Here is a 14876-nt window from a genome sequence, read left to right as displayed (position 1 = left end):
CTGGGTGCTTTCCACTGTTTTCTAATACTTATGGGTGCTGCATTTATATTATGTAATCTAGTTCTGTGCTTTACTATGAGTTTGTGTGGTATCTCGTGACTTGAGCCGGGGGTCTATCGGAAACAGCCTTTCTACTTCTTTAAAGGTAGAGGTATGGACTGCGTACATCTTACCCCCCAGACCCCACTAGGTGGGAATACACTGGGTTTGTTGTTGTTGTAATTATGGAGGGTTTTGACAGTGAGATGCGAATTGCCCCTCAGATCAGATGGGTGACAAACTTCAAGTTAGCAAGCCAGGAAGAAGACAATATGGTAATCGTCATTTAGTCTATGTAAATGACACACTTTAGTGAACCTAAGGCTAAACAAACCATGTATATCAGAATGATTCTGGTTATTTTTGAAGCTTGTTCTGGATTAAGTGTGAATTGGTGAAAGAGCAACCTTTTCCCCATTAAGGAAGTTCCTAATATCCAAAGCGTGGCTGGCATTTTAGGGTGTAGGGCGGAGACTGCCAGCTTTCTATCTTGGGATGCCTCTGAGACACAGAGACAACACACAAGGCAGTGCAAATTTGTGACGGAATCATAGAGAAGCCATAGAACAAATTCGCAAGGTGGAAGGCCCAATATCTCTCTTTAGGGTGTAGACTCGCACTGATCAACTTTGTTCTAGATTCATTGCCTACTTATAAGATATCATTGCTTACAATTTCTGGGGTAAGGCAACAAAGATGGCAATCTGTGATGGAAAACAGTCCAACTTAGCATGAAACAAGGGAGGTGGGTATCAAAACTTGAGGATACACAGTAATAGTTGGTTGATGAAGTAGTTATCGAGGTATAATGAAGAACTATCTCTACTTAGGGATGCAATCGAGTGTAAATATGGACAACAAAGATGGCAAGGGATGTTTGGTTAGATCAAGTTTCCATGGAGGACTCTTATCCTGATTTATTCTCCATATGCTCTAACAAGAATGAAACAGTGAATGACTGCTAGTCTCCTCCAGGATAGAACCTACATTTTAGGAGAAATTTAAATGTCTGGGAGATAGAAAGAGTGGCCAAGCTCTTGATAGATACTGATACAGTTAATTTGGCTGACACTATCACATGGAGACACAACAGTGATGGATTTTTCACTGTCAACAGGCCTCACATGAGAGTTCTCAAGGGTGGTGCCGAGCATTACTAGGTTCTATGGAGGAATATATGGGAAAACAAAGCACCTACCGAGGTAAAATGCTTGTCTTGGTTAGTTGCCAAAAGGGTCTGCCTTACTCAGAAGGTATTACAGAAAAAAGGTCTACCACTTGTTCCCAAAAGTTTCCTGTGTACGGAAGCTATAGAAACAAAAAATTACCTCTTTCTAGATTGCCGATTCACCACCCAAAATCTGAGCAATCTTTTTTAGTCTTACTAAAGTGAATTGGACAATGCCAGAACTGAGCTGCTTGGATTAGAATACAGGGAAGTAAGCGCCAAAAGAAATGGAGGAGGATAATTCCATCATGTTTTGAAGATAAGTCCAATTCCATTCAGAAAGTAAAGTAGTATTGTATCTTATCTCTTTACGTTTGGTGAAAAGAACAATGTACAAACCCCACTTGTGGGATCACACTGGGTATGTTGTTATGTTGTTATGTAAAGAACAATGTATAGAAATGTAGATGTGATTATAGATTTATCAGGATCTTGTCTTTTGTTCGTTTTTGGCGGTCTCCAGCATATCATACTCCTTAATACTAAGGAATAAAACATTACCAGTTTCCAAAAAAAAAAAAAATATACAGAGAACCTTAGAGCTACCGAAATCTGCTGTTCTTTCCCATCTTAATTGACATTATATCATTCTATTTATCTTTTCCATATTTTACTCATAATTAGACTACAAGCCATGAAATAGCCCATGAAAAGCAAAACAGGACAAAGACCAAAAGGAAATTAAGTAAACATTAGGAACTACAATTTCCTACTAGATTTTCATTGATTAATCCTAAGCTTTTCTATACTACAGTGTAACTTTTTAAGGGAACTAGCCTACCATTGTTGAAGAAGGTCAATTTATTTTAAATTGTTCTCCAAAAGGCAAAAACTATAACCCAAGTGCAACTAGCCCTTTCTTTTGATGACACCCAACGCTACCTGTGTAGTTGCATGTGGAGAATGAATAGCTCGGTCAAGAGAAGCCAGAGTCTCCAGTACCTGTACATATTTAGAGAGAGCAAATACTAAGAGCATATAGTTTTAAGCTTCCGGTAGATGCAGAAAGTGGACCAACTCACCAAACTCCATGAAGGACCTAAAACATTATGCAGCCGATGAGATATGTTGAATAGTGTTCTTAGTGCCTGAGATACAGAAGCATTAATAATAAAATCATAAGTTGCTCACAAACCATATATCATTAAATAAAATTGGTCCTCCAAAAGCAAACTGTAAAAGAATTTTTGCAATGGATACTACAAACACGACAAACAACAAAAACCTGCACATTCTTAGACGTAAGAACAACAGTTTCCCTTGGCTCAAGCAATGCCTCTGACCGCTTAGACCCAGGAGATTGCATCACACTGTAGATTGTTAATGAGCACGTTAATCCAACAAATAGCACATAAATTTTCAAAGAAAAATTAAATATCATCGTACATCATCCTAATTTAATCCAGCTTAATGTGTGCCAACCAAAAATATAAATAAATAACCACTTCTCCATGAACTTGTGCATTTAGTTGAGCAGCTGAAGCCTTTGGGCTACAGAGTGAAACTCCTTAGTGTAGGTTCCGATAAATCATTACATTAACTGTTTCTCTACAAACATAGGAGAGGGAGAGGATAGTTCATCATTATCTTTAGTAACTCGGCTACCTACACAGTTACTGAGGGGTTCAGTGGATGGAATATGATAAATGTTTTCAGATTAGAACACTAGGCCCTCTGGAAATAAAAGCAAAAATTTTATTTTCTGATTTTTTATTATAAAGAAAAGTATCTACCTATGGTAGGAAGGATAAATAATATCCAGGTTAAGATAGGAGAATATGAAAAGTATCACTGCAACAGGAAAGCTCTTCAATATCAGCTTTCCTATACAATAGCAGTTCTTTAATTGCATATTATGAGGATTGATTATGGGGAACACTACGACTGTCCTAACTTACACACCAATTTATTTTTATTTTGATAAAGGTAAAGTTAACTTACACACCAAATTTTTTTATTTTTTTATTTTTTTTGGAAACTGGTAACATTTGTATTAAAATTAGTACTTGGGTAGTACTGGAAAACCCATTTTTACAAAAGAGGGAGGTATAAAAACTTCTGTGAATTGGAAGAGAAATAAGAGAAAACTCAGATTGATTATTCCTCAAGCTATTGGGGTTTAAATAGCTTAGATGCCCTCAAAGGAAAGGAAATCAATACCTAATTAGACAAATCAATATCTAATTAATACCTAATTATAACAGAAGTAAATCAAGCTACCTACTATATTTATATATGCTATAGAATATTCATAGGATTCTAACACTCTCCCTCAAGCTCAAGCTGGTGCAAACAAATTATATGTACCAAGCTTGTTACATAAATGACTCATTCTAGGACCGGCTAGGGACTTGGTGAATATGACTGCAAGTTGATCATTTGACCGCACGAATTTCTCTGACAAAATGACAATCATTCTCTACGTGGGTCCTCTGGTGACTTCATATCACATAAGAGTTCCATTTCTTTAGTATCTCCAAATTTCAACTCCTGCAGTAGTCATTCTCTATGTGCTTGATCCATGTGAGTTCACATGTTGTCACCACCATAGCCCGATATTTTGCTTCTGCACTAGATCTAGCAACCACATTTTGTTTCTTACTTTTCCAAGACACCAAATTTACCCCAACTAGAACACAGTATCCAGAAGTGAATCGTGTCTATCAAAGGGTGACCCTGCCCAATCTGCATCTAAATATCCAACAAGTTTCTCATATCCTCGGTCTTCGTAAAGTAGTCCTTTCCCCGTAACAGATTTTATGTATCGAAGAATGCGAATAACTGCATTCCAATGACTGCCGCAATGAGAATTCAAGAACTAACTTACAACACTAACCGGGAAGGTACTATCAGGTCGACTCACTGTCAAATAATTCAACTTTCCTACTAGCCTTCTATATATTCCGGGATCGCCAAGAGGCTCCCCTGACTTTAACATTTGAATCCCTTAGAGAATCAATAGGCCTACAATTTGTCATTCTACCTCCTCAAGAATATCAAGTGCATGCTTTCTCTGTGAAATGGCAAAGAATTGATTCGGATTGAGCAACCCCCATGGCCACGAAGTACTTCAATCAACCAAGATCCTTAGTTTGAAAGTGTTGAAAAAGGTGAAGTTTCAATTTGGTAATTCCCTCATCATCATTACCTGTGATAACTATGTCATCAACGTACACCACCAAATACAAGCATAAACCTGGAGCAGAGTGATAATAAAACACATAATGATCTGCTTCACTTCGCACCATGCCAAACTCCGGAATAACCATACTAAACTTCCCAAACCATACTCGAGGAGACGGCTTCAGGCCACAAAGTACTCATCGTAGTTAACACCATGTTACTAGACTCGAGCAACAAAACCAGGCAGTTGCTCCATAAATACCTCATCTTTGAGGTCTCCTTGAAGAAAGGCATTTTTTATATTCAACTGGTAGAGAGGCCAAGGGCGAACAGCAACCATGGATAAAAAGAGACGAACTGAAACAATCTTAGCCACGGGAGAGAATGTATCACCACAAGACCAAAAATTTGTGCATAACCCTTGACCACTAGTCGAGCCTTTAGGCGATCAATCTGCCCCTCGAGAAACCTTTATTGTATATAATCAGCGACAAACAACTGTAGACTAGACTTACCTAGAGGTAGAGGAACGGGATCTCAAATACCACTAGAGTGCAAGGCAGACATCTCCTCAATCATAGCTTGTTGCTAGCCTGGATGAGAAAGAGCTTCTCTTGTGTTCCTAACAGACACAGATGATAGTAGATCTGATACGAGCACGGTTAGCTTGGAGCACATTAAGAGGGACTTCCATATGTGGATGATAGCTTGGAACCCGTAGGAAGGCATGAACAAACAAATACATAAGGTCATGGGCAACCAAGATGTCATTTGGGCAATCAAGAAGGTCCCTTCGGGGTTATTTGTAAAATAGTCACTTTTTGGCTATTTTTGTAATAGGCTATTTTTGTAAAGACAATGCTATAAATAGTTTTCTTAGCCATTTACATTACTTAGATTTTTGATGATTAAATTGTCTTGAATACACTTGATATTTAGTTACTCTAGGTTAGGGTAGTAATTAGATTCAATTCCAATTGTTAGCTTAGATCGAGTGATTGGGGTGGATTACCTAATTGCTTGTGTTTTCTTCATTGCATGATTGATCATCGAGTTATCATATCGTGGATTCGATTTGGTTTCTTGTGCATTTGATTAAGCTCTTTTTCTCCCTTGGCTTAATTGTTGTTCAATCGAGTCTTTCTTTCTTCACTTCTCATCTCTTATTTCTCAACTATCATTTAATTTGTTGTTTAATTCCGCGTTCCGATATTAATTTTAGTCACCTTCGACTGGGATCATTATCATCTTGGTATAAAAGGCAGGTTTAATTTGTTCCCACGAATCTATCTTGGGGTTTTGGTGTTAAAAATCTGAAAAGCAAAAAAAAAAAGTTTAAAACGTTTTAAAGAAAAATCCAAAAATATTTTATTGATTTTGAGTCCTTGAGTTTCTAATACTAGATTTGCTTTCAGGTCTAGATCTTGAGTTACGAATCATTCCGGGTTGTTTTGAGCCTTCTACCATTGTTAAGTTTGAGATTTTAAAGTGAGCTTTCAGATCTGAAGCTTTTGGGTGAAAATCAAGGGTCAAAAGTGATTGAGATTTGTTCTCCACCTCATTTGGACTATGAATCTCGAATTTGGTTTGATTTGGAGTTGATTTGAGGATTTCACCAATGTTGAGCTTATGTTTAATCCCTCTGTGTGCACTAAAGAAAACCTTTTGGAGCCCCATTAATAAGGATAGCTTCACAATTGAGATGCAAAATTTTATCCAATTGATCCATTATCGATAACCAAATTGTACATTCATCCCCAATTTTATTCTTCCTTTCACCTCTTATACAATGGAAATTAATCTTTCAGGGATATTGTGCAAGACATTTTCCAAGTGAAGACACCTTTGAGACACTTGGGCTTGGGCGTAAGATATACAGAAGTAAGCAACCAATTAACTAGGATGCACATACAACTCTCCGAAGAACAAAGCATACAGCAAGTGCAAATGTTGGCAAGCACCTTGACAACTTACAGAAGATTACAAAGCATGATTGATATATGCAAAAAAAAAAAATTACAAGATCCACTACCCCATCAATCATGATGATGGCAGAGAAGGTTCAGTAAATTCATTTTGTAACAAGTAAAGAAAGTCGTGGCCAAAAATGGAAAAGTTTGCATTAGAACTTACCTCCTCTTCTCTACTTCAACAGGTACGCCAATTGTGAATTTGCAAAGGGATGCAAGGAAGGAATTCAAAGGTTCTACGGCATGAAGTATTCCACAGGCCTAAGCAACAAGAAGTTCCGGTCATCATCACGAATCATAGCAAACTAAGTAGTTTGCAAAGAACAAAACACCAAATTCTCTTGATCTCAAAAAATGCACATAAGTAGACTAAAGGTCAATATTGCTGGAACAAATACAATAGGTAAAAAATGCTCCTAGGCACGGTCTTCGAGGCTTTTCTCTTTCCTACTTCTTAGATTACAGAACAGCCTTCCACTGGTGCTTTCGCCGAACTTCAGGCTGCTTGGTAGCTCAGATTTCACCCACTGTGTTTTCTGTTGAATATCTTCTTCTTTCTTTTATCTCTTTTCCTCTTTCTTTTTCTTTCCCTCTTTCCAGATTTGGGGTAATGCAAGATAACACAATATACTTTGTGATGGGGTTTAAGTTGTACGAAATCATCAGAAGTGTAACAAGAGCAGAGGAATGGTTTGAGCGGACTGAACGAGGACAGATCTTAATCAGAAGAACTACTTTCAGCAGGAAGACAATGCTTTGGCTATGCGCTGATGAGGCATCGAAAGTTAAGGGTAATTTTTAAAAAGATGGAAGTTCCACAATCATTCTTCAGAGTACTTATTTGCAAGAAAGTTTAACAAATATGGGCGTTACATAACAATTATCAGCATTCAAGGAAGGAGGAGATCAGTACTCATCATCCCTGAAATGGCATTTAATGCAGGGTGGTTGGGTATTGCAGTCAAGATTGAGAGGTTCATTAACTACAAAACCCAACAAAACAGACATTAATGTGTTTTAAAATACGGAGGACCTTCTCTATTCAGAGACAGTCAGTCAGACAGTTTAAACGGCCAATCTAGAGAAATGAGCTCAGCCACAGTCCAAGAAGAAAGTGGAATCATCCATATAGATGGAGGGGACAACCCAAACCAGAATGAATTGCTAAGCAGAAGCTTGCTGGGCTCTCTCACAGAAGACATTCCCAACATCCCTACTTTGTGTGAAATACGAAGATGGGGCGAATAGCTCCAGGAAGCAGTCATAACTAATTCCTGTTTGAATTCTCCGTGAAGGTAACTGCAGAGCATGTTGTGATAGGCGACTTGCAGTGGAAGAAACACAAATTCAACCTACAATGATGGTCTCCGACAGTCGGATCTGTTTCAAGACATGAAAAGGTAAATCAAGTTTGGGTTAGATTGATCAGCCTTCCCCTTCAGTTATGGTCCCAAAAGGTGTTCAAGGAGATCGGAGACTTTTGTGGCGGCTGGATTCAAACTGAAGAAGAGATGGAGCTGAGAAACCACTTGAGATGGGCGAGAATAATGGTTTTGGGCAACAGTGACAACGTCCCAAAAGTGGTGGTGGTGGAAAGTGAAAGTTTAATCTATGAAATCCATATCTCGTGAGCAGCTCCGGTGAGAACCAGTACCGGAGTTGTACGAAGAGACAGAATAACGGACCAGCGGGTAAAAGAAGGCACACAAGAGAGAACTATGAAAAAACGGGCAACAAAAGACTCATATCGTACAGGGGGAGGATTTCAAGGTGTTAAAAGCATGATGGAGCACGTGGGGTATTCAACAGATAAGGAGGCTTTCCCTAGGTTGGAATACTCACATGATTTACCACTTGGGATAGTAAGCAGTCAAAACCCCTCTTTTTTAATAAAGAGGCTGCCCTTAAAAAGAAATTGAGCCCAGATCGGTTGGCCCAAAGTTATGCAGATTGGAATATTAAGAGGCCATGCTACAATGAGCCTAGAACTGACCCATTAGAGGAGGAATTAAAAGCTAACGCTTTTACTTCAATTCTGGAACCACAACTTACAAGACAAGAAGTCAGTCCTTATGATAAAGAAATGGATACAGAGAGTGAAGAAATTGGAGAAGACCAACAAGTCGCAAAGGAAGAAAATCAAATATTGCTAATTGAAAATAGGGGAAAACAGGCATAAGCTTCTCAGGTGGATGGAAACATGCACATGCAACCACAGAATCTCAACAAAACAGTGGGTTGGGCACCTAAATTTCTGCGAACGTGGTAGATGAGAGGGATGTGGAATTTTATGCGACAATAAGGGTTCACCAAATTATAATCAAAATGGTTAAGGAATTTGGGTTGGTATTTCATAGATAATGAGAAGGAAACTCTGGAGCTTTTCATGGAAATTGATAGCAAGTGACATGTAGTTTCAGTAACACAAGAACCGGGAACTCCAAAAAGAAAAGGAATCAATCAAAGAACTCAAAAGCCTTGAGAGGGGGAGCTGTTTTGTGAGCACTGAAAAAAGAAGTAAAAGGGGGTGTTTCATTAACCAAGATCAATGAAAGTCAACATTCTATAATGGAACGTTAAGGGGTTGAATCAACAATCAAAAAGGTTGTTGATTAAAAAGTTAATTCACATGTGGAAAGTTGATATTTTATGTTTTCAAGAATCAAAGATTGAAGGGGATATTAGTGCCATTATCAAAGAATTATGGCCTAATAGATGGGGCAAGTATGTACAATTGGAGGCTAGTGGGACTAGAGGGGGCATTGTAATATTAGGAGCAGCTTGGGTTCATATTCCATAACAAGCAAGTTCTCTGGCACTCAAGAACTCAATTGGCATTTGTCCAGTGTATATGTTCCAAACAACATCACAGAAAGGGAGGAGGTTTGATGGGAATTAGCAGGTGATAGAGGACTATGTATCGGGCCATGGGTGGTGTGTGGGCATTTTAATACTGCCAGACTCCCATCGGAAAAGAAGAATGGAAACAGAATCACTAAGGCAACGAATGACTTTTCTGAGTTTATTGAAGATACGGTTCTGATAGACTTTTTTTTTTCTTGGAGAAAAGCAGATAATATATATGATTTTGAAGGAAAATACACTTGGAGAGAGGATGATAGACAAGCAACCGCTACCAGACTGGACAGACTCCTGATTTCTATGGATTGGAATAAGGGCTTTAGAAACATAAAACAATCAACAATGCACAAAATCAATTTTGATCATTTCCCTATGATGCTGCAATGTGGTAATCGGGATGCTATCAAATCCTATTTTAAGTTTGAGAACTGGTGGTTACAGACTGAGGGCTTCAATGATAGGATAAAAGGGTGGTGGGATTCATTTGTGCGTGAAGGGAGGCTTGATTTTGTTTTGGCTTATAAACTAAAAGCTTCGAAGGACAAGCTTAAGCAGTGAAGCAAAACACTACAAGGAAACTTTATATTACAGAAGATTAGCGTACTCAATCAACTTGCAGAATTGGAGAAGATTCATGATCAAAGGAGATTAACCAAGGAAAAGTTGTATGCAAAAACATCCTTACCAATTGAATTTGAGGAAATCACAAAACATAAGGAGGTAGCCTGGAAACAAAGATCTAGGCCTCTTTGGTTTAAACAAGGGGATAAAAACACAAAATTCTTCCATAGGACTGCTAATGCTCACAAGAGATATAACAACATTGACAGGTTGATAATTGAAAGGAATATTGTGGACAATCTAGTTGATATTACAAGGGAGATTGTTTCTTTTTACCAAAAGCTTTACACTGAGAAGGAGAATTGGGGACCACTAGGTAATCTTGGTAACTGCCCTAGAATTACTCAAATGGAGAATCAGTTGTTACAAAGCCCTTTCGGTGAACAAGAAATTTGGGAAAGTGTGAAGTCTTGTGCGAGAGACAAAACTCGAGGACCCGATGGATTTTCCAAGGCATTTTCTACTCAATGTTAAGAGGTGGTAAAAACAGAAGTGGTTGCGGCAATACAAAATTTCTATGAACAAGGTTTTGCTAAAATACTAATCGAAAGACTCAAGAAAATGATGAACAAATCGGTGGGTACCCAAAAGATGAACTTCATCAAAGGTAGACAAATTATGGATGCAATTTTAATTGCAAATGAATGTGTAGATGCAAGATTTAAAAGCCAAGAACCTGGAATTGCGCGTAAAATTGACATTGAAAAAGCGCATGATCACTTGAACTGGAATTACAATTTTTTTTTTTGAAACTGGTAGCATGTATCCATCAGAATTAAGGGCATGTTGGCCACCTCCAAAAGTGTGATTACATAGATAGCTAATTACAAAAGACCTAGGAAATCCACTATTTGTATTTCATCTACTATACACTGTTCTTTACACCAAAAACATAAAGTAGAAATACATTTTCCTTTGATCTTCTGGATGGAGTTTGATCTTCCTTTGAATATTCTCTTATTTCTCTCCTTCTATATAGTCCACCATATACACGTCGAAACAGTTTTCCACCATCTTTTTTGGCTTTTGCTACTCCCCTTCTAATCCAGTAACTCAACAAATCAGCAGTGTGTTCTGGCATTGTCCAGTTTTCTCCAGCCAAGGTGATGAATAGGGACCAGACTTGAAAGGTCACCTTACAGTGGAGGAAAAGGTGGTTATTTGTTTCATTGGCTTTCATACAAAGAGGGCATATAGAAGCTAAATGAAATTTCCTTTTCTGTGATGCCTCATAGATGAGACATGCCTTTCTCACTACCAGCTAGGAAAAGCATCTCACTTTTGCAGGTGCCATGCTTCCCCAAGTGGTTTTCCAGGGCCCACTACTTCTTCTGGTTACACTCATCTTGTAAACTTTGTTAACTGAGAATTTGCTATCTATGTTGTGCCTCCATCTGATGGTATCAAACTTATTGATACTCCCTGTGAAGGTACCTATTCTACCAAGTAGAGCAGCCCCTTGTTCTACTTCCCAATCATTCAAAAGCCTTCTGAAAATTAAGTTCCATCCCTGAGTTGTCCAGATATGTCCTCTATTGTGGTGTTTTGGTTGGTGCTGATGATGAATAGGTTGGGGAAAGCTGCTTGTAATGTGCCATGTACATCCCACTTATCCTTCCAAAAAAGGATTTTGCTACCATACCCACTTGAAAGGTAATGTCTTTCCCTAGGCTGGTCCAAAAAGATCTTATGGTTCTCCATAACCCAACTGCACAAGAGTCAGTGGCTTCATTAGTACACCACTGACCATTTTGACCATATTTCTATTGTATTACATTCTTCCATAAGGTGGGTCTGTCCTAAACATATCTCTATAGCCATTTCTTGAGTAGGCTATTATTTGTAGTTTCAGACTCCTGACCCCATAACTCCATGATTTTTGATCTGTTGAACAATGTTTCATTTCACCAGGTTGAAACCTTTGTGCTCCTTGTTGCCATGCCATAAGAAGTTTCTTCTCAACCTGTCTAAAGCTTTGAAAACTTTAGTAGACATTGGAAAAAGCAACATTACATAAGTTGGTAAAGAATTTAGCACAGAATTGATTAGGATAAGTCGGCCCCCTAGAGATAGGTATTGTGCCTTCCACATAGCAAGCTCATTTTCTGTTTTCACTATGATGTTGCCCAAATCTCTAATGCCTTTGTGTTTTGCCCCAAGTGGAAGTCCCATCCCAGGTAAATCGTAGGAAGTTTTCCTACGCTGCAGCTCAAAATATTGGCTTAAGTCTGAATTTGTGTAACCTCATTTATAGGAAAGATGTTGATTTTCGTACAGTTTATCTTTAGGCCTGAGACTGCTTCAAATATGACTAACATTAGTCTCAAGAAACTGATTTGCTCACTGGTAGCATCACAAAAAAACTAATGTGTCATCCGCATAAAGTAAATGACGTATCTCCAGCACCTCCTCTGTCCCTGTCTACTTTAAAATTTTTTAGCCATTTTTTTGTATTGCAATCTTTATCATGTTATTCAGCCCTTCCATGGCTATGATGAATAGAAAAGAGGAAGGGGATCCCCTTGTCTTAGCCCTCTTCTTGCTGGAAAAAAAACAATTGGTTCTCCATTCACCAAAATTAAGAACCGGGTGATTTTAATGCAAAAACTAATCCAATTTAGTCATCTTCTTCCGAAGCCCATTTGCCCCAGAATGTTGAGTAAGAATTTCCAATTGATATGATCAAATGCTTTCTCATTGTCTAGTTTGCACATCACCCCTAGTTCTGTGCCTCTCAGTCTAGTGTCAGCACACTCACTTGCTATCAAAGTTGCATCCATGATTTGCCTTCTTTTAATAAAGGTCATTTGGTGTGGGTTGATCAGCTTGTCTATCACCTTCTTCAACCTTTTAGCTAGTACCTTGGCAATAATCTCGTACATTTTAGTGATGAGACTTATTGGTTTGAAATCTCTCAATTCAGTAGCGCCCACCTTCTTTGGGATTAGAGCTACAAATGTTGCATTGAAGCTCTTTTCAAAGACCTGTCATGAGTGAAAGTTCTATAGAGTGAGTAGAATGTCTGATTTCAATAGTTCCCAGGAAATAATGAAGAATGACATTGGAAACCCGCCAGGGCCTAGAACTTTGTCTGATGCACACTGGTTAAGCCCCTTTAGTACTTCTTCTTCAAATTGCCTTTCCAATCATACTTGCTCTCTTGTAGATATCCCGGTATTCCTTTGAAGGATGAAATCAGGTCTCCAGTTCTCTCGGATTCCTTGTATAGTTTCCAATAAAAGCTCACAATGGAGTTTTTTATGCTTTCAGGATCAGTGACTTCTACCCCCTCCACCTTCAGCATGTCAATAGAGTTGACTCTTCAATGGGCATTGGCCATCTTGTGGAAGTGCTTGGTGTTTTTATCGCCATTTTTGTTCCATTGTACCCTGGATCTCTGTCTCCAAGCAATCTCCTCATTTCTAGACACCTTATCAAACTACATAGCCAGATGAATTTTTTGCAGTTGTTCATCATTTGTCAAAAGCCTAAGATCTTGGATGGATTCCAGATTTCCCAATTGGGAGAGAATCTGATCCTTCCTTTCCTTCCCGTTGTTCCTGTTGGCTTTGCTCCATTCTTTAAGTTTGACTTTCAACTGACTAAGCTTAGAAGCCAGTTGAAAATCAGGTCAGCCGATAGCATTGAAACTGCTCCACCAGTCTTTCACCTTGTCTATGAATCCCTCCTCCTTAAGCCACCAATTTTCGAATTTAAAATAGAATTTCCTGTGTTTCCAGTCACCACAAGATAATAAAATGGGGCTATGATCGGAGCCAAGATGTGGAAGGACACTTAGGTTGATTTTGGAAAAACTTTCATCCCATTGAGGTGAGAATACAAATCTATCTATTCGAAGCACAGCTATGATTTTGACCTCTCCTACCCGTCATTGAAACACAAGCTGGAGACGTATCGGCCTATATTCCCACCAATGTGATCCCCTTTACAATATGAAGAAAGAAATAAGGGAAGAAGTTTAGACCGCTCACAGTAGTTCTACCTATAGAAAAGATCATCAGAGAGGAGGCAACCCATTTATGATACCGGATGCAACGATATTGAAATATTTGTTACATGAAGCCACAATCTGATAGATATACATCGAAATCTACAATCTACTTAATATAGATATATAATCTAGATAGAAATTAATCTTTGATGTGTAATTTCCTCCAGAAAGAGGAGGATCCAAAAGTTCCAAATCATTTATGCAATGGTTAAAATCAGCCATGGCTATACTTATTCTATTGCAGTTCGTCCTTTCAGAGGGAAATTTGGAGATATTAAAGTCCCCACAGAGATCCCAAGGCCCTTCACATATTCCTCTATTCCTCTGATAGCTGAAAGATCCCACCACAACTCCTTTCTTTCTTTCCTGTCACACACTGCATATACAGCAGTAAGGTACCAGTTCAAGTCTTGGTTGATCTCGGATAGTTTACAAGTGAGCATCTGATTGACACTATCAATGAGTTCACCTTTCCACTCTCTTATCCCATAAGACAATGATCCCACCACTTCTTCCAATGGAGTTCATCCAGACCCATTCCAACCCATCTGCTGCCCCAAAGTTGTTGAAAATAATTTTCCACTGACCCCTGTAATTTAGTTTCTACGAACATGCAGATGTCTGCTCCCCATTGATGAACTAAGGATCTTATTTGTCTCCTTTTGTCCTCGTTGTTCAACCCCCTGACATTCCATGTTAAGATTTTTATCTTCATGATTGCATTGTAGCTGTGGTTCTCCCCCTGCTTCTTGATTCACTCCTTGGCTCCCCATCTTTGCATCTAATTTCGCAAATTAAATTCCTGACCTCTTTTGGGACCTATTGGTTGGTGCTATTTGGCGCAGCTGTGATGGCTAGTGTCTTTTCTGCCCCCCTTCTTTGGTCCAGTTTCATAAACAATGCTTCTGTTTCTTTGTGGCAGACGTTAAACAAAACTCCAAATTCTTTGCTAAGCTTGATGATGTTGTTTTGGACCCATTCCGTTGACCTGGCTTCAACCTCCAGGCAGCATTCACTTAAG

The 14876-nt window shown here is 38.7% G+C and overlaps 1 protein-coding gene across 9 annotated transcripts in view; it reads right to left on the bottom strand.

The window, feature by feature from the left end:
• Nucleotides 1-14876, bottom strand: part of LOC107845704 (protein MON2 homolog) — a 111108-nt gene that overhangs the window by 51298 nt on the left and 44934 nt on the right. For all 9 annotated transcript variants that reach the window (XR_007045658.1, XM_047397911.1, XM_047397913.1 and 6 more), the window contains exons 18-21: nt 6524-6621; nt 2493-2577; nt 2290-2355; nt 2150-2209 (exon numbers count right to left, since the gene is read on the bottom strand). Coding sequence is in view for 8 of the 9 variants with exons in the window: in XM_047397911.1 (XP_047253867.1) it covers nt 2150-2209; nt 2290-2355; nt 2493-2577; nt 6524-6621 (309 nt within the window). In the remaining variant the exon portion in view is untranslated. The remainder of the gene's footprint in view (nt 1-2149; nt 2210-2289; nt 2356-2492; nt 2578-6523; nt 6622-14876) is intronic.

This window comes from Capsicum annuum, chromosome 10, assembly GCF_002878395.1.
Source record: "Capsicum annuum cultivar UCD-10X-F1 chromosome 10, UCD10Xv1.1, whole genome shotgun sequence".
Lineage (NCBI taxonomy): Eukaryota > Viridiplantae > Streptophyta > Magnoliopsida > Solanales > Solanaceae > Capsicum > Capsicum annuum.
This window is presented reverse-complemented; position numbering and strand designations above follow the sequence as displayed.